Source organism: Hippoglossus hippoglossus, chromosome 23 (assembly GCF_009819705.1).
Source record: "Hippoglossus hippoglossus isolate fHipHip1 chromosome 23, fHipHip1.pri, whole genome shotgun sequence".
NCBI lineage: Eukaryota > Metazoa > Chordata > Actinopteri > Pleuronectiformes > Pleuronectidae > Hippoglossus > Hippoglossus hippoglossus.
The window spans coordinates 2,084,908-2,110,118 of record NC_047173.1 but is presented as its reverse complement, the minus strand read 5'-3'; the positions used below and the strand labels follow the sequence as shown (position 1 = coordinate 2,110,118).

Genomic DNA, 25,211 nt, shown 5'->3' with positions numbered 1-25,211 from the left:
CCTGACATGTCTTAATATTTAATTTTCAGTTATTAATAATTCTGAAGTAGGCGCCAGAGCATCAACACAGGCCAAGCAAACAGCCCATTCCAAACAGGCAGGTTTACAGCTGATGCAAGAACCTTTGATAGTTGCTTCTATTATAAGTTACATGTCATTATTTTCGTGTAAAGAATTTCTGGCTACAATTTCCTGATATTTTGTTGCTTGTTCTTTGTTTGCGTTTCAACACAAAAACCTAGTATCTAAAAGATTAGATGAGCATTAAGTACCCTGTTGCCCCCACAGAGGACCTCCAGAGGTTCCACTTTTCAAATGGTTCAGTAGATGGATGGTTTTGGTCAGTTTTCGGCTTTGGGGTCTTAAATTTCAAGTGAATCAGACCACATTTGTATGCAGGCTGACACAAAGCAGCACAAAACACAACTTCTAAACGCTGTCTTTCTAGTCTCTTTACAAAAGGTGAAAGAACTGCCATTTAGCGCAACTGTATCATTGACTGAAACAGAACAAAAGAAGAAATAGACCAGCGGATGTTAAATAAGGATTTTTTTCTCATCAATGAAATGCTTTCACAGTGAAAGGATTTCAAAAGGTTCAGTGTGTAACATTTAGGTGAAAGGGATCTATTGGCAGAAATTGAATATAAAATAATCGTAGTGATGTAGACTAGTGTGCTTCATCTAAAGTGTACCAAATGTTTGTTTTCTGGACCCTAGAAGGCCGCCATGTTGTTTACAGTAGCCCAGACTGGACAAACTAAACACCTTTTGAGTTTTTATGACAACTGAAGGCTACCACAGGTTCTCTTTAATGTTTGGAAGGGGAGGGTGAGCTGAGGGGTATTCAGCTGCAACATGCAACTTCACCACTAGAGGTCACTAAATTCTACACACTGAACCTTTAAGAGTACAACTTAAATCAGTAGTAGTAGGACATCTAACTAAAAAATACTAATTTAAATAAAGGAAACGGAAGAAACACACAATGCAAATATTAATGAAAAGCGTCCGAGGGTGAGTTGCATCTATGTAAAAACGCAAAGCTTCACCTTCACCCTCGGCTCTTTCAACACACCAGTCTGGTGCAACACTTGCATCACTCCAGGGCGATCTCTGCACTTTAGTTTCGAAGCAAAGGCAAATCTTCCCAGTGAGAACACCGACCGTAGCATATCGTCTGATGGCAGATGGGAAACGTGTGTGCAACTGATTTGACCCGTTGCTGATTTATTTGAAACACAAACACAATAGTTAATCAAGTGAATTTACAAGGGCCTTTAGAGCCACAAGTAATTATATATGAAAAATAAAACTGAATAGTGCCTTTTTTCACACTGGACTTTGAAGTATATTTAAAAATAAAAGCCATGTTTTAACAAATTGCCCCACTATGGTGCGGTCTATTGTGTTGCCTAGATATCCCCTCCTCCCCTGCCATTTGCATGACAGGCCACATTCCTCCTACACCGAACTCCAGGGCAAAGAGGAGCGAGGCTCTCCCAGTGTGGGGACTCAACTGGTCGTCGCATCTGAAATGACAGATGGCGTCACGCTGGAAAGCCATCTATCCCGCGCCACTGATCAATACATGTAATAAGAGCGATGACACCTCCTCACAGGTTGCCCCGTGGAAGGAGCTGCCTCTGATCAATGGCTCTCCAGCATGCAACAGTAAGTAATGGCCTCCCATCCCTCTAACCAGGGCTGTTGTTGCTCTGGGAGGTGTAGTTATTGCAGAGATGCGACGCTGACATGGACCGAGGAGGAGTTTACCTTACACTCCAGTTTTGAGCGACTGGGGGGGGATACAAAAGTGGAAAGCTCGCTCCGCCTGTGCGTGAGTGACAGCTGGTATTGATCCGGAATTGGCTGCGAACCCGGAGGCTTGAGATGTGTCAACACCTGAACCTGACGGAGTGAAACTCTGAAACAAACAGCGGCTGTTTGCGGGGCAGCCAGTAGCTATGGACGGCATGGGGAAGCTTTAAATGCATCTCATTATGTATGTACACATATACTCAGCTCTGTAGTGCACCTAAGAGGGATGATGTTACAACTCTGAGCCTCAAACTGTAAAATATCCATACCTTGTTTGTTTTTTTTCCTATTTCACTGTGTGAGAGAAGCAGTTTTAATACAAGCAGTCAATGCAAGTGGCAGCTCGAGGCCATCCTCCCCATGGATTAGCTGCCTGCGAGAAATGTGTTCCAATGCATGAGGCCAATCATTTTTCAGAGCTCGGAAAAAAAAGGGCCTCTTTTCTGCTGTGTTCATGTTAGGGTCGTTCAACGCAACTGTCTCTGTGGAAGCCAACTGGAAGCGATGATTGTAGATATGTCACTCAACTAAAGCCAAGTGGAAAACTAAGCACAGTACTGTTGACTCTGTGTTAACTTCGATATGGCAAATAATACTTGAGACCTGTTAGAGTCTCTAATTAACCTAACCCAAATGTTCATGTCTTTGGACTGAGGGAGGAGCCCGGAGGAAAACGTGTCAAACTCCACAAAGAAAGACCCCAGCTGGGATTCGACCTGGGAACAGATGGAGCAGAGCTTGCCACGACCCCACCGTGCTGCCTGGCTGCCATAGATTTCAAATTCTATGCCCCAGCAAAAGTCAGAAAATGGAGACTGCTGCAGTGTGACAACCATCTAATTTATAATACTTTTAAAACGAAAGAAATGGTTTTTTGGACCCTAGATCAGTGGGGGGGAATCACAGTCCTGTGCTCATACAATGGCACAAACATCAATCAGGTCTGCTTTTACAAGTGTACTTGTAAAAGCAGACTCTTCAGCTGGCAGGTCCACATCGAAAGTTTCTGTTCCCGTTTACAGCAGAGACGATACTTTTCACGCAGAGTCAGAGTGTATGGCGTGGACCAGAGGATCAGGTTTTTGTTCTACCAGGCTGTACTAGAGAGCTTGGTGAGATTTGGAATGTCAGCAGGGTATGGCAACCTAACTGTGCAACTAAGAACTAAAAGCTTGCTCGCCTGGTACACACTCCCATGGAGGTGATGGGTAGGAATGACTACCAGTCCCTTCAATCAATATATGAGTCTGTTCTTCGGCTCAGAGGATAGTGGCCGACCCATCACATGTCCTCCTCAAAGAATATCAGCTCTTGTCCTCTGGCCAACGATACAGTCGTCCCCCACTGTAAACTTGTTACATCATTTTATAAACTCATTCGTTCCTGCCTCCATCAAACTTTTAAATAACGCCACTTGATGATGCTGGGGATTGCGCAATAGTTTTATGGGGTTTTATTATGGGAAGGCGCAATATGTGCTACGTGCAATGTGTTTTTCTATGGGGTGTGTGCAATATTTTATTTATTTTAACTAATTATGTGCATTTTAATGTTGTGATTGACACAGTTGGTGCCGCTATGCAACTTGTTTTGTAAATATGGAAGCATATGTCCACAGAATTTGAGTCCAAAACTAATTTCCCTGGTGAAAAATAAAGTATATCGTACAACCCGTTTCCTCACTGCTTCACAGAGAGCACCCACCAGTAGCAGCTGTGAATCAGGCGGTTTCTCAGGCCCAATCTTGACCCAGAAATTCAAGCAATTCTTTAATTCAATCAGGAAACCGTTTTGTGTCTCAGATCATTAATCAAACTGTGTCCCTCACTCTGGTCCTGTATAGCAGCCATCACGAACTAATCCAATTTAACAGTAACACAGCTCCCAGGACCCCTTTTGTTCTTGACCACCCTTGGCATGAGAAACACAATCCCCAGACAGGCTGGAGGACTTTAGGATAACTTTGCTTTCAGAGCTTGTTTTCTCTCAGAGTCATGACTGCCCATATGACTGCACAGACTTCTACCTGGTAAATCCCTGACCACGAGATGCCTCTACAACCATGTCATGTTCTCTTTGGCTATAATTGTAGATGTAATTCACCGATTGTTCCTTCCTATGAGCGATTCGCTGGTTCTATGTTGCCACGATAGACTGTAACCCTCTTAACAACGTCACTGTTAAAAAACAAATACCCCCTTCCCCTAATCGAGTCAGCTTTCGAACCCCTCAGCTGCTGCTAAGCTGGATCATCACAACGCCTGTCACCTAGTGCGGATTCGAGAGGGAGATGAGTGGAACAGCTTTCGATGTCTGGAGGAGCAAGAGAAAAATCATGAAAAATATTGGATGTGTTATATATTTGGGTGAGTGCTGTAAAGAATATGTGCTTGGGGGGGGGGGGGGCTAACACGTTAAAAAACACTGGTTTGATAATGAAAGACAATATTGTTTTTCATGTAGCCATCGGTCTGTTATCCTCAAACTACTTCTGAAAGAGAAAAGAGGTTTTACAATCTGCATTATTCGTGCTTTGCTGAATATTGTATTCAGATTAAGGGCGCCTCTTTTATCGAGCAGCCGGGCCACAGGCTAATGTCCATCTTTCACATTAATCCCTTAAGCTTACGAGGCCCGTGTAGGCTTATTCGAGATCCAATCCAGGATCCGTTCTTCATCTTCAATCATCCATTTAGCAGGTACAGCCCCCTCGTCGCGTGTCCCTCTGATGCTTTATTCCCCTTTTATTTCATCTGCTCTGGTCCAACGCTCCCTGCCTTCATTTATTCCCATCACACACAGCAGGTGGATGAGTCACACCATAATGACCTTTTCACTAGATAATGGTCGAACCACGACAGAGGTGGTTTGAGCCCTGCTCCCTGCAGTCAGGGCTCGGTCAGGAGTTTGACAGGTGACTGCCTGCAAACAAAGGACAAAGCGGAAAACATGATGCGTCTGTCTCTGGGCTGCAGCACTTTTTTTTTTTACAATATGTGTGTGTGTGTGTATGTGTTTTCGCTTGAAGGCTGCCATTATTAAATAAACCAGCCACACACAGTGTGTTCTTTCATGTGTCCTTGCTCTGTGGCAGATCCCCCCCCGTGGAATATCTCATCAACTCGTCCTGTCTGCTCTGCAGCTCAGATACTGGAGGGAAGCAGACATGTGCCGAGTCCGTGGGTCAAGTGCTCAGGGCAGACGCTGTGTTTGTTGGCGGTGGATTTTGCATTTCAATCAAATGTAAATATGTCATATTTTCAAACTGAACATTGTGTTTTCAATTTGAATTATTCATGATCCTTTTTTGTTTTTTCAAAAAACAGGCCAACCGAGAAGTCATGAATGCTCCTGCTTATGAATGGCACAGGGTTTCATGTTACATTTATGTTGCGTTGCAGCGTGATCTGTATCTACACAATGACACAATGAGTCTTCGCATTAATGCCTTGTCTAATAGGATTTTTCAGCACGTCAGTCCTGCATTGTGAGCGGATATTAATGAGCTACTTATAGGCAGCAGGGCTGGCAGATGCTGTTGTTAGGGGACTGTACTTTAAGTACAGTTGATCCTCCCATCCCGCATGAACTCTAATAACTCTCCGGATGAACTCTGATAACGTCAGAGTATCATAAATATGTTGGTTAAAGAAATGACAACTACAGAACTAATAGCATTCCTATCGATCTACTCCGACTGCCATCATGTGCCGCGCTTTCAAAGAGTACTTAATTTTTTTTCCCAATTTTGCTAAGATCAATGACATTTTCAGTTTTTTGATCTGATGTGCTTTGTCAGGTGTAAGACCCGCTTCTTTCCAAATCATGACGTTGCCACAGGGGTAGAAACATCACAAAATAAAAAGGCACCTGAGCAAAATTGCAAGTGCTAAAGAATCAATGTAACAATTCAGTTTTTTTTTCCCTTTCTATTGGCAAGATGTTGTAGAACTATTTTTAGAGTATTGAGTGTAGATTGATGAGGGGAGAAGCATTCTTAGTTCTATTCAGGGCTGTAACCTAACAACCTGAAAGTGTGAAAGGGTTTATACATATAGACCAATCTAAAAAGAATCTCCAGACCATGTATGACTTATCTTTAAATAGAATGAAGATGCATCCTTTCTATTTCACCCTCATTTATTAAAAGCAAACGGCTCACTGTATGTGCTCGCAAATGAGACACTACGCTTCGAATAATAGCACTTTTTAAATAGTATGAGAAAACCCATTAGTTTGGTTTAGCTTACGTCAAAAGTAAAATGGCATTTGTGCCAAACTTAAACATTGAATACTGACAGTAGCCTGACCAATTAATTATATTATATTTCCACAGAAGTCTCAAAAGACTGGTGAGCAGAACTAAAATACACAACTAGCATGTGTGAGCAAAGCTTGCGGCAAAACCAGTTTTCAAATTCCAAATGACTTTACTCAAAATGAAATAAATAAGGCTCTCATGCAAGAAAAGACACACAGACTTCCAATGAGGCCCACAGCGGTTGTGAGGCTGTGTGGCATCATAAATCTGCTGAGCCTCCGGACCAGCCCTGACTTAAAGTACCATTACTATAGGATAACTCTTAGCCTGATCCCATATGTGCACAGTATCTGCTTAGGGCAAGCTGCTGTACTGTGCTTCATCTGACGCCATGATCAGGAGTGTCAATGTGAGCAGGAGGACCCAAACACATGAGAATAACAAAAAGGGTCTTTTAAAATAACCAAAAATCCATAGAAATTAACAAAAGCAAAGCAGGGTCCGAAAAACACTTAGTTCAAAGAACAAAAATACTAGAAATGACAAAATAACCAGAGAAATACAACAAGCAGAACTGACAAAGAGAAGCACAGACGCTTATATACTCAGGGGAAGCACAGATAATTGAACACAGGTGAAACACATAAGGAACAGGTGCCGTCTGCACAAGGGCGGGGAAACAGGACAAAGACAGGAAGTCAAGTAAAGACACCCAAGGAGCATAGTTTCAAAATAAAACAGGAAACAGACAAATCAGAAACAACAACCAAACAGAACACAAATCTAAAAAACAAGGAAACATAAACTAACCATAAACTAATGAGTCCATAACCACATCCAAAACAGTCTTTCACACCTCGCCCGATGACGCAAAACCAGGAACAGGCGTCTGCCTCACTGTCGAGGAGGGACCATGAGGAGCAGAAACCGGCATCAGCTGGACCGCTGACATGGGACCACAAGGAACGGGTTGATGGTGATCGTTGAATCTGGGTTGGCAGGCAGAAGGCTAGAATGCTCATAATAAAAAATAAAAAATAAATTTACAAGCTGGGTCATGGTCGGTTCATTTTGTCATGGACTGGGGAAAAGCAGGACCAAAACGCAGGAGCTAATGAAATAACAAAAGGTTTTGTTTAATAAGGCAAAAATAACACTACAAAAGAACAAGATACAATATCAAGCATGGTCCAAAATACTAGGTTCAAAGAAACAGAAAAACATTTGAAACACTGGGAGCAAGATGACACTGGAAACACATCAAGACGAACCGACCGAGACAAAGGGAAGCACTGAGACTTATATACACGAGGGAGGTGGGGACAATTGAACACAACAACCAAACACAAACCAAACACAAACAAGGAAACCCAAGGTAAATGTCCATAAACAGAAGGTTCAGGACCAAAACAGTCTTTCAAGGGTTTAAACAGAAAGCAGGGGGCAGAACCCTGACAAGGAGTCCTGCCATCTTTCCTCTTTATGTTGTTCCAGTGGTCAGTTCATCAGTATCAGACAGTGAGTCTAACCTTGTGTACCTTTAGCCTCACCCCTAAAAATAAAGCATTCTAACATAGGCCTGTAATATCTCCTGCCTTAATGACCTAGGTTCCATTTTATAAAAGAGTTGAAAGTGTGTGTAAATGTGTTTCTAGTATTTTGTACTCCCCATTTGTAACAGTGAGGGAAGGCCGAATAATAGAAACCCCTCTTTGTGTAATGCATTACACTTCAACAGCACCACAGGCAACATCCACCCACACCTCCAGCAACTTCACATTATAACCTTCATGAATGATTATTTATGGCAGGGTCCTTTTGTATTTGAATTTATTTGGATTAACTAACTGTACCTAATGCGGAACAAGCAGCTAGTTTGTACCTGATAAACTGCCAATGAGTGAACATCACCTTGCATTTGCTCAGGTGAAGCTGAAGGGGCTTGTTTGGCAGCTTCCTGTGAGAGCCAGGCCCACTCGGTTTTCCAGCCGCCATCACTGGATAATTGGTTCCACTAATCTGAGTAATAGCCGCTGTTTAGCAAACCTTCTGGGTGAATTATAGCCCTCAATCTATCTTAAACAAATTAGGGAGCTCGTCAGTAACCTCATCTGAGCGAGCAACAGATCATATACGCAAAGCACTATGACTTTTTTATATAGCTCTCATTCCCCCCCCAATCACTTACCTTCCTTCTACTGCACAGCCATGGAACCAGCTCCAGCGTCTGCACCAGGGCTGTAGTGGTTAAAGAATCGGTGGGTAAACTATAATTATCGCGTCATTATTAAAATGGTGGATGAACTTCAGTCGCCCATATACAAGACGACTGTATATATAGACTAGGAGACCAGAACAAGGGAAATCGAATCATATAGTCCAAATAATTAGCATTTTATCATTATTGTTGTTGTTGTTTATTTACTGGTGTGGGGTGAACAATGATGGAATGTTACTAAGTACATTTACTCGATTACTGTATACAAATTTCAGGGACTACATTACTTGAATGTTGCAATTTCATGTTACTTTATACATCTACTCCATTAGATCTCAGAGCCAAATATTGTTCGATTTACTCCACTATTATTTTCTATAATGTTAGCTGTGTACTTTTTTGCTGGATGTTTGAAAAAGTGATCTTCATCCCTCTCGCTGTCGTTTAAATGCTACTGCACTAAATATTTCATGACATCACTGGCGCAAAACACGTGCTCAACATGTTGCAGTATTCTCCGACACTCCGGGGGGCGTACACGCCTACACACCAGACATTCTGTGAAGAACCATGAAGAAGTCACCTGTGTTTACCATCATGTCACAAACCAACATGGCTACGTACACAGACCTCTGTTGCCGTCGGTTACAGCATCTCACCCTGATCTGTGTACGGCTGTTAAAAGGGGAAAAGTCCACCGTACGTCTGTGTCCTGTTTCAATGTGCTGCTGCATCACATGGAACTGAATGGAAGGACCCACAGACACTCAGTCAGTTTGCAGACTGGACTTTGACAGTGTGCCAGCAGCGAGGTCTGTACACTAAGGAGACGGGAGAGCAGGGGTCGGGAGCCAGGCGACATTTAGAAGGGGCGGGGGCAAGGTGAGGTCGTGCTCTGAACTGTCATATAATGCTCAGGGAACAATTGTGTTGAATTAGACTCAAACTTTTAAAACTCGGACAATAACAAGTGAGTAAACCACCATAAAAAGGTGCGCAAACACCTTTTTACACCACACTACAGCCCTGGTCTGCACGTGTGCCTGCTTTTAGGTTCTTGGATGTTATGCCATGTTCAGTTAACGGGGACAAGTCTGATCTGCTAACAAAAGCCCAACAGCCAACCTCCACTGGGCGAACTTTAGGTTTCCAAACGTGCATCCATGCTTCTGCTGCCAGCTCTGTATATCTGAGCCTTGACTTACAAGGACGTTTTTCACTGCATCCTCACATGCCTCCGTCAGCAGAGACGTTTGCCAAAAAGAGAAGTAAAGTGCACGAAAACCTCCGCACACATTTTCCCTTCCTGAATGTTAATCAAGTTGAAAATGTGTTCACTTTGGCAAACCTCACATTCCGCCCAAAGCAATGTAAAAGTTAACAATAAATGCTTAATGTAACCCTCATGAAATTAACATACATTAAATGGTGAATGCATTGTTCCTTTGGAAAATGGAGGCACTTTAAAATAGCAGCTGATGCGGCAACAAACACCTTAAACACTGTGTGGCCGCCATAAGAGTGTGGACTGGCTAGTGGAGGCGTGTGGCACTGAAGCTCACCATGATATTTATTAGGTATCTTAAGGCTGTGGATGCATATATAGATGATAATATCACACACTCAATATATAAATGATACAATAATTGGACAAAAAATAACACGTTATACTGTTGTTCCTCTAATTTTCACAGTTGACGATAAGTGCACCTGCCAGAGAAATGTCAGGTGACGTGAGGGGGGGATGGCAGAATGTGACTGGCAGCCCTGCAGAAGCTGTTTTACTATTTATGAAGGAAACAGTGTGAAAACTAATTAAAATCAGAGTCGGTGAAATGTTCACAGTAGAAATCTTTTCTATAAATGGACCAAAGCTCAGTTCTCCAGTTCTATTAAGAAATGTGATGCAATTTGATAAATATGTCATCTGTTCATGTGGTTGAGGTGAACCAGACATTCCAGAAGCTGACACCTGATGCATTCTGGGATCATTCTTGGCAGGTGGGGTCGACAGCCGAACACAAGCTAATGATAGCTATTTAATTAATTATAGGTGTAAGTGGTTAAGGCTTTGTTATTATTTACAGATAAGACTTTTATGGAATAATCAATTAATAATAAGACATCACAGCAAACACAAAATGCTGGATTTCCCCCGTCGCCCACTTCCTTCCCCAGCCTTAAATATTTTCATATATGAGAACAAATACACGATTGATGAACACAATTTCCAATGAGGTTTCTTTTTATAAATTAAAGCATTTGTGTGGGAACTAATCCACACAGGGCTAACTAATGCCCATTAATGTCCAAAGGAATAGGGGCCCCCATTAGTTTGGACATTAGCCAGGATACACAGGTTACCCAGAATCCATCTTGTTGCATCACGATCAATCAGTCACCGGCGATATCTCATAGCATCCACATAGATTACACGCTGTTGTTCCATCTTCAGCTCAAACAAACACATGCCTGTCTCTGCAACTTTGACACATTAAGACAACTGTCGGGTTATTAATCAATCTCCAGCCCCTCAAGCATGTATTGATCATTTTAAATGATTAAAAAATATGTGAAACTTCAGACAAAGAACCCTTTCTCATGCTGTGATTGATCACATTGATGGGACATAGTTCTCGTGTCATGTGGTCGATGATGTGATATTTCTGAGAGGTCATGACTGGAATAATGTGTTTGAAAGAAAAGTGTTTGGATTAAAGGTTTGATATAGTCTGAACTTGTTTCAACAGCGTTTCACTACATGTTGAATAACTGTCATATAATGCTTATGAGCAAAATGTTTAAATGTAAAACAGACTTCAGGAAATGTAGGCTCTGCTTTACCCTCAATGCTTTTTCAACAGAAAATCTCCAGAACAATGACTGATCGTGTCTGTTTCTGGGTAAAAACTACGAGGTTGTCTCACAGTTTGATCTACATCTTCATCCTCTGCTGCCAGCGGCACTTCGTCTTCGTCAGGTTACAGCCGAATAAATATATTGTAACAATTAATCTAACCAATGGTAGGATTTCAGCACTTCCACATACATTAAAGAAATGAACGTTTGCTAATTGATGTGGTCTAGTGGGCTAAGCTGAATAAAATGTAATACCGTAAACTCATGACTCTTTTTTTTCCAACTCTGCTCTTTCACTGCTGCTGGTGATTTTTAGAGATAAATGTGCATTAATGCCATAAATTTATCTTTTTATTGCAACTGGATTAAAATGGAGGCTCTGCTCCGTATTTACCCAGTAGCATGGTGAATGAAAAAGACTCAATGAAACAGGGCCCAGCACATCACACTTCAACAACACATCACAAACAGCCATAACAGAAAATAACAGTGTTGCCTCTTAGCTGTTGGTTTGTGCACGATAGAGTTTTTGGTTTGACTGATTGTGCACAGTAATCTTTCCCATTGAAAATTAGATACACATTCATGTAGATAAATCTTTCCATACAGCAGAATGTGTCATCTGCCCACCACTGAGTGCCATTCTAACAATTAGCAAGTTATTCTCAAACAAACTAAATTACAAATGAATTCATCGCTGATAACTCCTTTGTATCACTTTGGAACAATTAGAAAATTCTTCTCAAATGAAATGGCATCATGCTTCTTGTGATTGGACGAGAATGAACGCATTGCTCACTACAGCTTAGTGTATTCTCACAGTTGGAAATACATATGACATAATGTACACGTCTGCACTAAATGATATGTGGACACACTCCATCCCACGAACAATGCATAGAAGACAATTGAATACTGTATATTCTATAGCAAAAGGCCTCATTGGTGCCAATACAAAGTACTTTAAATACACACAGTAGTTTAATTGGAGTTTTTCCTGAGGTCATCAACAATCAAAGTGTAAGTTTGCCTATATAATGAAATATATATGCACAGTCACATACAGATCATTTAGATTTTATAGGTTTGTGAGATATTTCTCGTCTTTATATTTTTTGCTTCCATCCAAATGCAGCAGAGGTAAATTGAATTTCATTTTTGATTCTCATAGAATTTAACATCTAAGTTAATACTTTTCACAGAGTTTCATCTCTCCATATTAGTTCCAGCACAATGACTGATGATTTCGACTGCTGCTGAATGTAATTTCTTTATTCAACCTGGGTGAGGACGACCAAACCTATCTGCATGGTTAGATACCACAAGCCCATAATTCAGTGCTTCAGCCCCTTTAACATGTTGAGCCAGAGGGTGAATAATGTTGGAAATAAGTGCTGACAAGACAACGGACATCAGAGTTACTCTAAAGGCGAGTTAACACCAAACCTGACACCATCTTTCTTACATACAAAATCAATGCAAAAGCAGAAATAGATTTGCTGCTCTGGCTTCGGTCAATGCGAATGACGTGATAGACGCAAATAACATGACATGATGGATAAGATGTTTGCGTCATTTGCTTCCATCGTTTGGGTTGAAATATGATGTCGCCAAAGTCAATCAGCACTGAGAATGAAACTCACTTGAATCAGGTTCTTGCACCGACCTGAGCTAGCAGGTGATCTGACCCTAACCCTAACCCACAGTCATCCAGAGACAGATCCTGGAGGAAACTGTGAAATTCCCAGAGCTTTGTGCGCCTCCGCATGATCCTCTGGACCCAGACTCAAATCGCGTGAGTGAAGCATTGCAATTATTCGCTTCATGGATTGTGTAAACGCAGCATAACCGCAGCATGTGTTTTTCCAGTGTACGAATCATGGCAGCCACGCAGCCGTGGAAGGTGCAGTAGATCTTGAGAACATGCAAGGCTGTCTTGGCTTCGTCTTGGAAAATGTCCCAACCTTTCTCTCGGGCCTTGGCAAATGTGGGAGAGACATTTCATCAACAGTTTAACAAAAATAATTAACAAAAGCAAATTACTTGACTGCTTAAGTTGATGCTACCAAGGCGTGAAGCACGGATAGCATTGGAATCAGTTGAGTGAGGTGTGCATAAGGGATGAGATGTGCAAAAACAAGCCCGACGGCCCTTTTGAACCAGGCTGAGTCCCTGACAGAAAGCTTATGTCCTCCTGTTTCCCCTGACAACACGACCTGGAAGAGCACAGAGCAAGAAAGAAAATGTTCCAGCCTTTTGCATAACACACACAAGCAGTGTAAAAAAAAAAAACGATAGTCACTGATCATGCTCATACACTGAAACCAGTTTTTGATGAAAGTGTTCTGCTCGCACAACCTAAACATTGTATCCTGATGTGACGAACCCAAATAAGCCCTTCTTCTGGTTTTGAGAAGATATGCACAAAATAGTTTTGTTCAACAATGAGCAGTAAGAAAAGAAAAGCTTGATAATTTATGCATGAGATAATAAAAAGTGTGCTCTGACTGTATTTCTGAGGGATGTACCATTCTTCAAAGTAGACCTGGTCAAACAGTCTGTGACTCTGAACATGCTCTTACTTTGGCAGTGCAGTAAAACTTAACATAAGACATCCGAGCTATAAACCCCCTGAAAGTACCAATTTAGCTGAACCAGTTCTAAACTGGACCATAATCAGGTCACAAGTGAAATGTGTCCCACAAACATATCAAATAAATTCCTCACCTATATAAAGCCTTTGGTGCATATTTACATGTTGTTAACATCAGCATTTGGTTGATGAATATCAAACATCGTTATATATCTATATATAGATATAGATATATTGCAAATATCATTTTCCTGTCAACACAGTGGATATAGGTCAACAAAAGCAGCTTCATACTGAGGAGACGACCCGAAGCCGAAGGTGGAAAAGTGAGCATCCCCCATTTGTGTAGCTTGTCTATCTTTTGACACCCACACACTGGCAGGTTCTTGCCGGGGTTAGCATTTTTTTCAGACATTGACAGATCGTTCAAAATCTATTTCTGCAGTAAAGAAATCTGTATGTTCCTTTTTTTATAGATTTCAGTCAGTCAGCAAAACACGTCATAAAAACTATAGGCTAAACTGGAAAGGCACTCAGCACACGTCTGCCTTCACATGATTGTCTAGTTTTTTTGGATCAGCACCAAATTGTACACACTCATAAATATCTGCCCAATACATTATATATACACTACCATTCAAAAGTTTGGGGTCACCCAGACAATTTCGTGTTTTCCATGAAAACTCACACTTTTATTTATCAAATGAGTTGCAAAATGAATAGAAAATATAGTCAAGACATTGACAAGGTTAGAAATAATGATTTTTATTTGAAATATTAATTTCGTTCTTCAAACTTTGCTTTCGTCAAAGAATGCTCCATTTGCAGCAATTACAGCATTGCAGACCTTTGGCATTCTAGCTGTTAATTTGTTGAGGTAATCTGTAGAAATTTCACCCCACGCTTCCTGAAGCACCTCCCACAAGTTGGATTGGCTTGATGGGCACTTCTTGCGTACCATACGGTCAAGCTGCTCCCACAACAGCTCAATGGGGTTGAGATCTGGTGACTGCGCTGGCCACTCCATTACAGACAGCATACCAGCTGCCTGCTTCTTCCCTAAATAGTTCTTGTATAATTTGGAGGTGTGCTTTGGGTCATTGTCCTGTTGTAGGAGGAAATTGGCTCCAATCAAGCGCTGTCCACAGGGTATGGCATGGTGTTGCAAAATGGAGTGATAGCCTTCCTTATTTAAAATCCCTTTTACCTTGTACAAATCTCCCACTTTACCAGCACCAAAGCAGCCCCAGACCATCACATTACCTCCACCATGCTTGACAGATGGCGTCAGGCACTCTTCCAGCATCTTTTCACCTGTTCTGCGTCTCACAAATGTTCTTCTCATCCAAACACCTCAAACTTTGATTCGTCTGTCCATAACACTTTTTTCCAATCTTCCTCTGTCCAATGTCTGTGTTCTTTTGCCCATATCAATCTTTTCTTTTTATTGGCCAGTCTCAGATATGGCTTTTTCTTTGCCACTCTGCCTAGAAGGCCAGCATCCCGGAGTCGCCTCTTCACTGTAGACGTTGACACTGGCGTTTTGCGGGTACCATTTAAAGAAGCTGCCAGTTGAGGACCTGTGAGGCGTCTATTTCTCAAACTAGAGACTCTAATATACTTGTCTTCTTGCTGAGTTGTGCACCGGGGCCTCCCACTTCTCTTTCTACTCTGGTTAGAGCCCGTTTGTGCTGTTCTCTGAAGGGAGTAGTACACACCGTTGTAGGACATTTTCAGTTTCTTTGCAATTTCTCGCATGGAATAGCCTTCATTTCTAAGAACAAGAATAGACTGGCGAGTTTCACATGAAAGTTCTCTTTTTCTGGCCATTTTGAGAGTATAATCGAACCCACAAATGTGATGCTCCAGATACTCAACTAGCTCAAAGGAAGGCCAGTTTTATAGCTTCTCTCACCAGCAAAACAGTTTTCAGCTCTGCTAACATAATTGCACAAGGGTTTTCTAATCATCCATTAGTCTTCTAAGGCGATTAGCAAACACAATGTACCATTAGAACACTGGAGTGATAGTTGCTGGAAATGGGCCTCTATACACCTATGTAGATATTTCATTAAAAACCAGACGTTTCCACCTAGAATAGTCATTTACCACATTAACAATGTATAGAGTGTATTTCTGATTAATTTAATGTTATCTTCATTGAAAGAAACAGTGCTTTTCTTTGAAAAACAAGGACATTTCTAAGTGACCCCAAACTTTTGAACGGTAGTGTATATCCCTGAAAGGTTAACAAAACTGTTATAAAATGCCCTGTGTTGCAATGTTAAAGACAGTTTTTTTAAATCCTGGATAAGCCTATTAAGTAGTTTTTAACAGTCCCCTAATATTCAATCAAGCTGCACTAAATTCCACACACTTTATTATGAATGTGCTAATTTTTGTACATAAGGATCCCTGCATTATTCCCTGGGTAAACAGGTTTAAGAAAGGGAAAAGGAAATCCTGGATCTGTGCCCTGATCCAAAACTTCCAAGGAAGGTTCATACCGCTTTCCACCAGGTTTCGTGTTAATCCCGCTAGCAGTTTTTGTGTAATGCTGCTAATAAACAAACCAACAAACATACAAAAAATGCTCAAGAGGCACACAAGCATTACAATCTTTGAGAGCAATAATGGTTGGATTCTTTCTGGTGAAAAAAGCCTCCATGTCCTTCGGGTCAATTTGCGCTCAGAAACCCACGTGTCTCATTTGTCTGCAAAACAGTTCTTTATTGGGTCTTAACTTCCAGCCATATTGTTGTCGTGCTCTCTGGGCTTTGCAAACTCCCTGAAAACTCTTCTTGAAGGTTGTTCAACAGCAAAGACTGAATTCCAAACAGTGTATAGAGCGTTAATCTCTGAGTGAGTTATACATCATTTCTTAAACTCATTGGAAGGTATCAAGGTTCCTACCAACCTAAACAGCAGGGAATTAAAAAGGGTGTGAGCCTGTGCCTGATGCCTTCGACGATGAAGGATACTGACTCCCTATTAGCCATGTTAGACAAGTTTTACAAGATTGTTTGTCAATGTTTAATAGTAGCATATCTTAACAATTACATTTGTGGTCCGTCTGAACAGTCTCCACATGCGGGTGTTCCAACTTATTGAGCACATTTCTTTTCTCCAAGTTGCTGCACATGAAGTGTTTTATGTTTCCCTTCAACAGTCTTTTTCTTATTATTTTTCACTGCTTCATATTTTCTCCCTCAACTTGTGCCCAAGGTGCAGCTTTATATTCTCAGGAACTAAGTGAGTCCTAACTCTGGTTTCATCCATTTTCAATTTCCTGAAAATATAATGCTAAAAAAAGATGTATATGTATTCTTTGACAAACTATGTGTAGGACTCCTTGGACTGTTTTTTCAGCTCAAGAGCATTTTGATGATGAGAACAAAATGATCTGCTTTAAGTCTAATAACACTAGAGGAACTGCCAAGGTGTCTAATGCAGTACTTAATGTAAGACACTGATGTTTTGTTGGATCGGGCACCTCCTTTGTTTAATTCAATATCTGTATTTAAACTTTTATAGAAAAAACATATAAAACAACAAAATTATTGGCTGCGATATGTGTGACCAAGGACATGCACAAAGTTGGGCTCGAGTTGAACGGTCAACATCTCGTGTGCCCTCTCATAAAATGATTTGAATAATAACTCTGTTGTCACATTATGGATACAGGCTATTTTCCTTCATGGAAAGCTGTGGATTTATTTGAAAAGTTAGACCAACACAGGAATGATGACAATCAGTTGCTGATCTGTGTGAAACAGTTATACCGTTGAATTAAATGTGGTGGTTCTCACAGTAAGAAAAAACATCACAATCAAATAGTAATAATGATAATAATTACATGAGTAGTAGTGTACTGTGGAAGAGGAAGTCAATTAGCCTATTTGGTGGTAATAGGAAACTAAATAATGGGGTTTAATGATGATGAAGGCCACAACAAACACATTTTGTTTCACTTAGCATTATGTGAGGAATTTCACTTAATTTAATGTTTTTTTTCACAGACTTTCATTCCCCATGTCCCTCCACAAATGTCGGGGGGGGGGGGAAGAGTCAAGTCTGCTCTTTGTGAAATAATGTGATGCTTGATGTAAACATACTATTCTACGTAGAATAGTATAATTAAGCATGCTCTACTTTTCAGAGCAAGATGCTGGTTTTACTATTCCAAGTGAGTGTCTGGCGAGGGACGGTTAAATCAGGCGAGGGTCCATTCAAAGAGAAGACGGATATAATTCAACGATTTGAATTGGGAGTAAACATAAGAGCTTCAACAGAACCTGGTTTCCAAAACTACCAGTGATTGGAGTGGGAGAAAAACGACAGAAGCAGCTTTTTATTATCCCCGCAGAATGTTCGGATGCACTGCAAACTGTGACGGGGAAGTTTTGTTTTGAGGCATGTGGAGTTTGGAAGCCATGGCAAAAAGTTTCTGCCGAACACAAACCCAGCCAACAGTTTTAAAAGTGATGACTACTACTGTTGATGAACAACCCGGCCCAGGAAGCCAATCAGATAAAGCTGAAGACAAAAGAGAGGGAGAGCAGACTCAGTGCCGTCTAAGGACTAGCAGACATAAACTCAACACTTGCCCGATGGAGATTACCCTTTCAAGGCCGTGATGAATCAGACCCTGGTGTTTTCAGACAAACGGCTGATTTGGTTGGAAGATATGATGAAGGTCTTTGTAAACACCGTGACTCTGCCAAGAACCACCCTAAAGCTGTCCCCAGTTATCTATCTGCGCGGAGTCAGACTGAGAAGATTCCATGTGTTGGCAAAGGAAATCAGAGGTCACTCATTATCTTCTCACCACTATGCCGATGGAGGGGTGGGTGAAGTGTTTGATTCCACAAAACATTTTGGGTGGTTTCAGGAGTTAACAGAGTTGCAGCCAAATCCAATACAATTGAAGTAACTGGTGACCACTTCTTCAAACGTAAAAAAAAGAAAAGAAAACAAGCATAAAATCCCTCAATACTGCTCCTGTGGTGTCATCCAAGTGTCTGCAAGCCCAGACATTCAAATTTGAGTCAAACGGCATCATTTACACCAATTTGTTAGCCTAAATGTCCCCCGTTCTTCTCCTCCACCTAGTCACTGCTGCAGTTCAACTTCATCCATTGGCATAGTGGTGAGAAGAGAATGAGTGAATTTTCTTTTCTGGGTAAACTATCCGTTAAAGGAGATGACGTTTCACTGTGTACATTGATACCACTACAGATATGCATATGATGATAATATCCATTTCATATCTTTTTATTTAAATCAGTGATGGAGGCCTGTTATGTGAATTTTTCCTCTCTCACATCTGACAGAACAGGCAGCAAATCTGATAATGTCCAACATCCTGATCCTCGTCCATTATATTCATATGGTACCTAGTATAAAAAAGCATCCAAACAATGCAATGAATGGAGATGGGTCTCTGTTTTTCCACATATTCTACAGAGTGTCTCAAAGACAAATGACCAGAAACCATGCAGTTTAGGACATGACCAAATATATGTCGCTGTGTGCAGGAGCCTGCATCGACCTCATCTCGGGTCAAAGTCTGGCTTTATCTTAGATAATCTTATCTTATGAAGATGGTGCACTATTTCAAACAGAACATCAATGTGTCAAATTCTCTGTGTGATAATTTCATCTAGGTCGGTTTCCCATGTTAGTCATTATGAGTTGTCAATCAGCTCCAACCACACAACGTTTACACAAGCTAGCTTGTGGCTAATCTGTTTTATCCTCTCTGTACAATGACAACACGGTATTAATGCGATAAACAACTGATATTAAAACACGTATATTCTTTTTTTGTTTGTTTTGTTTCTGCTCACATGTGGTGGTACAGACTAATTTACCCAAAATTATTATAGGGGCCTGAATAGAATAAATAAAATAATCAGTCACTGATTTGATGGGTGGATTCAGACACTTATTATAATTGCGGAATTTTAAATGTTAAGTACAAAGAAGTTCCTTCATGAATTTAAAGTAACATCAGTGTTAACTTAATCCGCTAGGAAGAAAAATGGTCTTCAAGAATATAAAAATTTAGAGGACAGTAAGAAATTGACATTTGTGTCATCCAGCTCCCCCAGAAGACCAAAGCGTATTTCAAAATCCTGGATGACATTAATCCATCTAATGAAGCATTTTATAGCAGTGTTCAGTTGAAATAATTATATGTGTGTTGTGTGAAACTTTAGAACAACATTTCTTCCAGTATGAATGGATCTCTGGCCATGTTTTCATTGTTGGCTTCAATCCGAAGGTGTAATGTTGTAATATTTGGCGAACATTGGTGTTGCCATGGTTAGGGTGGCTCATAAATAAAAAATTGAGGCAAAATAAAAACTTGAAAGATAAGGAGTGGGTGGGCAAGGAAAGCACTGATTACAACACATGCATGAAGGGGTATTTGAATTTCATTTTGGATTGACCTCTGAAGATTCCTACAGATATCTAAAGTTGAGAAGTTATTTAATGTCACAAGAGAAATGGAACTCTTTTAAAGAATTCCCTATCTCCAAGGGAAACCTATTAGTTAGAGTAGTGGAAGAAGCGGCAGGAATATTGTGTTACAAATTTCCAAATGTCTTCAATCACACAGGAAATACGAAGGATATGAAGGAGAGAAAGAAGAAACATGGGGATATATATATTAGGAGTTATATTTAATAATATTTAATACAACACTCTGAAAATAATTAAATTGGACACTAAAATTAGATAAATAAATGAGGTATTTTAAACCCCTTTCATTATTGTGAAATTTTGTTAAACAAAAAAAAAGTGCTGGAGAGATTTCAAACAAATTGGAGATCAGATCTTTTTCTAATTTTCCTAATCTCTATCTTGCTGGTTTTGCTGTCTAAAATGAAGAAGGCTCCTCTGATGACATATCATCTTTTATGTAGCATCTTCTATGAGGCATAGTATCCTTTGATGACATAGCAACTTCTCTGTGGCATAGGCTCCTTTAATGACATAGTGTCTTCTACTTGGCATAGGCTCCTTTGATGACATAGCTACTTCTATGTATCATCTTTTATGTCTTTAAAGAAGCCTTCTTCATTTAGGAGCACTGGATTCCAAGACACACCCAAAACTCCAGCTTGATCGTATGGAACATAGTCTAGGTCATCAGCACCAGAGATTTCAGACTCAGAATCAAGACCAAGGAACTACCAACTAAGTACTATTATATTTCGAGTTTTATTTTGTTGATCTAGCTATGGTTAGCTAGCTAGAAAATAATATGTCAACAGCTAGTTAGTATTGTACATAAATATCTTGTTTTTGATACAACAAATCATTATTTTCTTTTTTACTTTCTTACTTCATGAACAACATCATTTTTAATCACATGGGTCAAAAATGACCCACAAAGTATATACTGTAACATACTGAATTCTCTACGGAACACCTGCAATACATTTCACACAACTGCTTTTGCTCTCTGAAATGAAGAAGGCTCCTTTGATGACATAGCATCTTCTATGTGGCCTAGGCTCCTTGATAACATAGCATCTTCTAAGTGGCATAGGCTCATCAGGGTACCGCAGCATCCGGGCCCGCACACCAGGCTGAACCTCAGAGACAGTTTCATCCCCAGGCCATAAGACTTTTAAACTCCTCCAATCTGCCATAATTCCACTAACTCTGCACCTTAGCATATTTTCACTATTGTTTTTTCTTTAGGTTTATATATATATATTTTAGATGTTTATAGATATAGATTTATTTATTTTTATTTATTTATTTTTATTATATATTTATTTTATTCAATATTTTTTTTCGCTTGTGATATTCTGAGCATTGCTAGGAGAGCCTGTGACCCAAGCATTTCATTGCCAGCGACTGCTAAATGTAAGTTGTGCATATGACAATAAACTCATCGCATGGCATAGACTCCTTTGATGACATAGAAGTCTATGTCATCAAAGATGCATGGCATAGACTCCTTTGACGACATAGAAGTCTATGTCGTCAAAGGAGACTTATTCATTTGGGAGAGCTGGATTCCAAGACACACCCACATCTCCAGCTTAATCCTGTGGAACATAGTCTAGATCATCAGCATTAGAGATTTCAGAATCCAGAGCTGGGAATTTCCTATTAAGTATATACTGTTCTATTTCGAGTTTTACTTTGTTGATCTATCTATGGTTACCTAGCTGGAAAAGAATGCCAAAAGCTAGTTAGTATTGTACATATTTCTCTTTTTCACTATAAATGGATTGTAACATAACACTATTTCATCTAGATCACAATGAGGGAGATCCTGCATCTACAGGCGGGCCAGTGTGGCAACCAGATCGGAGCCAAGGTTTGAAAACACGTTTTAAAAGTGTAGCAGAGCAAATGTTAAATTCAGATTCGGGCTGCTGAATTAGCTTACTTGGCCTAAAAGCTAATGATAGCCCGTGTTAAGTTTGACTTGCTAGGACAGGTCGTGCTAGTTATCTGGCGAATTAAACCCCTAACGTTTCTTCTCCTCCAGTTCTGGGAGGTGATAAGCGACGAACACGGCATCGACCCATCCGGGATGTACCATGGAGACAACGACCTGCAGCTGGAGCGAATCAACGTCTACTACAATGAGGCGACAGGTTAGCACCATTGTGCCAAAGCTTTTCTAGCCAGAGTTAGATCTAATTTCCAGAGGAGTCAATGGAATTAAATTCCACAGGAGGGTTGTTATTTCCCTGACCATCCAGCAGGGGGTCCTAATCCCACAGGCTGTCCTGACACGCCTTCATAGTTACTGTCGTATTTAATGACTGTTAACAAAATAGCAGTGATGAAAAAAGGGAGCAATCTTTAGTTGTGTATTATTTTCTATTTCGACATTGTGTAAATTGTCTGTGTATTCATATTCTTGTACCCGTCATCACCAGGTGGGAAGTATGTGCCTCGTGCAGTGCTGGTGGACTTGGAGCCAGGAACAATGGACTCTGTGAGGTCTGGTGCTTTTGGCCAGATCTTTAGACCAGACAACTTTGTCTTTGGTGAGAATTTAAATGCAAATTAATATTTGCCTTTAAACACGGCCTGACAAAATTGGCTTCATTTGATCTTTTTAAATCTGAAAATGAGTTGCTTTCCACAATTCTGCAAGAGTAAAAGAGCCAGTCATTTTCAAAATATGCATTGCTCATTGCAGTAAAAGGAGTTTTACTTCCAAATACTATGAAGTCATTGTAAATAGATCAGGAATGTTTTTCTATACAGCTGTGATACAGGTCTGTATTTGCATGTACCACAGGCCAGAGTGGAGCAGGTAATAACTGGGCTAAAGGCCACTACACTGAGGGAGCCGAGCTGGTGGACTCTGTCCTGGATGTGGTGAGAAAAGAGGCAGAGAGCTGTGACTGCCTCCAGGGCTTCCAGCTCACACACTCCCTGGGTGGAGGCACCGGCTCTGGCATGGGCACGCTGCTTATCAGCAAAATCCGAGAGGAGTATCCTGACCGCATCATGAACACTTTCAGCGTGGTCCCCTCACCCAAGGTACACTTCACTCATTGAAGTGTTATCAGATGTTTGTTGCTCTACCTGTTTCCTCTGTGCTTTAATGGTGTTCCTGCTTCTTCCCTTTGTCCCCTCTTTCCCTTCACTCTCCCTCTCCAGGTGTCAGACACAGTGGTGGAGCCCTACAATGCCACCCTGTCTGTCCACCAGCTGGTGGAGAACACAGATGAGACCTACTGCATTGATAATGAGGCCCTGTATGACATCTGCTTCCGTACACTGAAACTCACTACACCCACCTATGGTGACCTCAACCACCTTGTCTCAGCCACCATGAGCGGGGTGACCACCTGCCTGCGCTTTCCCGGCCAGCTCAATGCTGATCTGAGGAAACTGGCCGTCAACATGGTGCCCTTCCCCAGGCTGCACTTCTTCATGCCAGGCTTTGCCCCCCTGACCAGTCGGGGCAGCCAGCAGTACAGGTAGGGAGGCAGGATTCCGTATCAGACCAGGAAGTAGTATTTAAAAGTATTTTGAATCTGACTTGAATTATCTGTCTGTTTCCAGGGCACTGACAGTTCCTGAACTCACCCAGCAGATGTTTGACGCCAAAAACATGATGGCAGCTTGTGACCCACGCCACGGGCGCTACCTTACTGTCGCCGCCATCTTTCGGGGCCGCATGTCCATGAAGGAGGTGGACGAGCAGATGTTGAATGTGCAGAACAAGAACAGCAGCTACTTCGTGGAGTGGATCCCAAACAACGTCAAGACAGCCGTCTGTGACATCCCTCCCCGCGGCCTCAAGATGTCCTCCACTTTCATTGGCAACAGCACAGCCATTCAGGAGCTGTTCAAACGCATGTCAGAGCAGTTCACTGCCATGTTCCGCCGCAAGGCCTTCCTCCACTGGTGAGTGAAATAAGACTGATGTCATGACAGTGGGGAGAAGTTTGTGTTCTTGTGCTGACCTGTTATTACCCAGAATTCATACACTAACTTAATGCCCATCAGTAAGTATTTACTTTATGTCCATTGTTTCAGGTACACGGGCGAAGGTATGGACGAGATGGAGTTCACAGAGGCTGAGAGCAACATGAACGACCTGGTGTCTGAGTACCAGCAGTACCAGGACGCCACTGCTGAGGAAGAGGGCGAGGGTGAGGAGGAAGGTGATGAGGAGGTGGCCTAAACAACAGCCATGACCTGTTTCTTACTATGCACAAGTTTAGGGCTTGGAGACAACGATAAAACTCAAAATTAAACTTTGTTTAAAAATGTTCACACTCTTGCTGTTTCCTTCATGTTTTGTGCTTTTGATTTGTCTTTGTTGTTGTGCAATAATGCATTAAACGTGATATCATAAAATGGTGTGCCTTTCGGCATTTAATACATTTGGTTATCAAAATAAAATATTGAATATTAATATTAAAAATATTAATATTAAATAATAACTTTAATTGATTAAAGTTACCTCGGGGCACCACCCTTCAAAGGAAGGGAAAAGATAGCCAATTTATTGATCAAGTCTCATAAAAGTACTAACTACAAATTTGGAACTCTGATTAACAATTAAATTAATAACTATAACCAAAATTACATATAGATAGTTAGCTAAATTGAAAGATATAGAGTTCTTCACAGTGTAGAGGTTGGCAAAATTAACACTTATGCAACATTAATAAAAAAACATTTGTGAAAGAAAAACATTTATTATTAAGATAAAAGTATAAAAACACAAATTACTAACGGTGTACTTACTATATAAAGATGTGTATGTCAGTATGCATGTGTGTGTCTGTGTCTGTGTCTGTGTGAGTGAGTGCGTGCTTTCAAAATGGCGGCAGGCCCCTATGAGGGTAATAAACCATCCCCCCTAGTATGTTTTACGACGATGTAGCGGGGGGTCAGAGAGATGTGTGAGAGATAGAGTGTGTGTGTGTGTTGGTATTAGAGAAAGTTACTAGATGC

At 40.9% G+C, this 25,211-nt stretch overlaps 1 protein-coding gene across 1 annotated transcript; it reads left to right on the top strand.

The window, feature by feature from the left end:
* Positions 1-22,038: 22,038 nt before the first annotated feature.
* LOC117757427 (tubulin beta chain) lies at positions 22,039-24,432 on the top strand. Its single transcript, XM_034578589.1, has 7 exons — positions 22,039-22,095; positions 22,270-22,378; positions 22,667-22,777; positions 23,035-23,279; positions 23,400-23,722; positions 23,808-24,152; positions 24,285-24,432. The coding sequence occupies exons 1-7, from the start codon at positions 22,039-22,041 to the stop codon at positions 24,430-24,432; spliced, it is 1,338 nt and encodes a 445-aa protein (XP_034434480.1).
* The last annotated feature ends 779 nt before the right edge of the window (positions 24,433-25,211 follow it).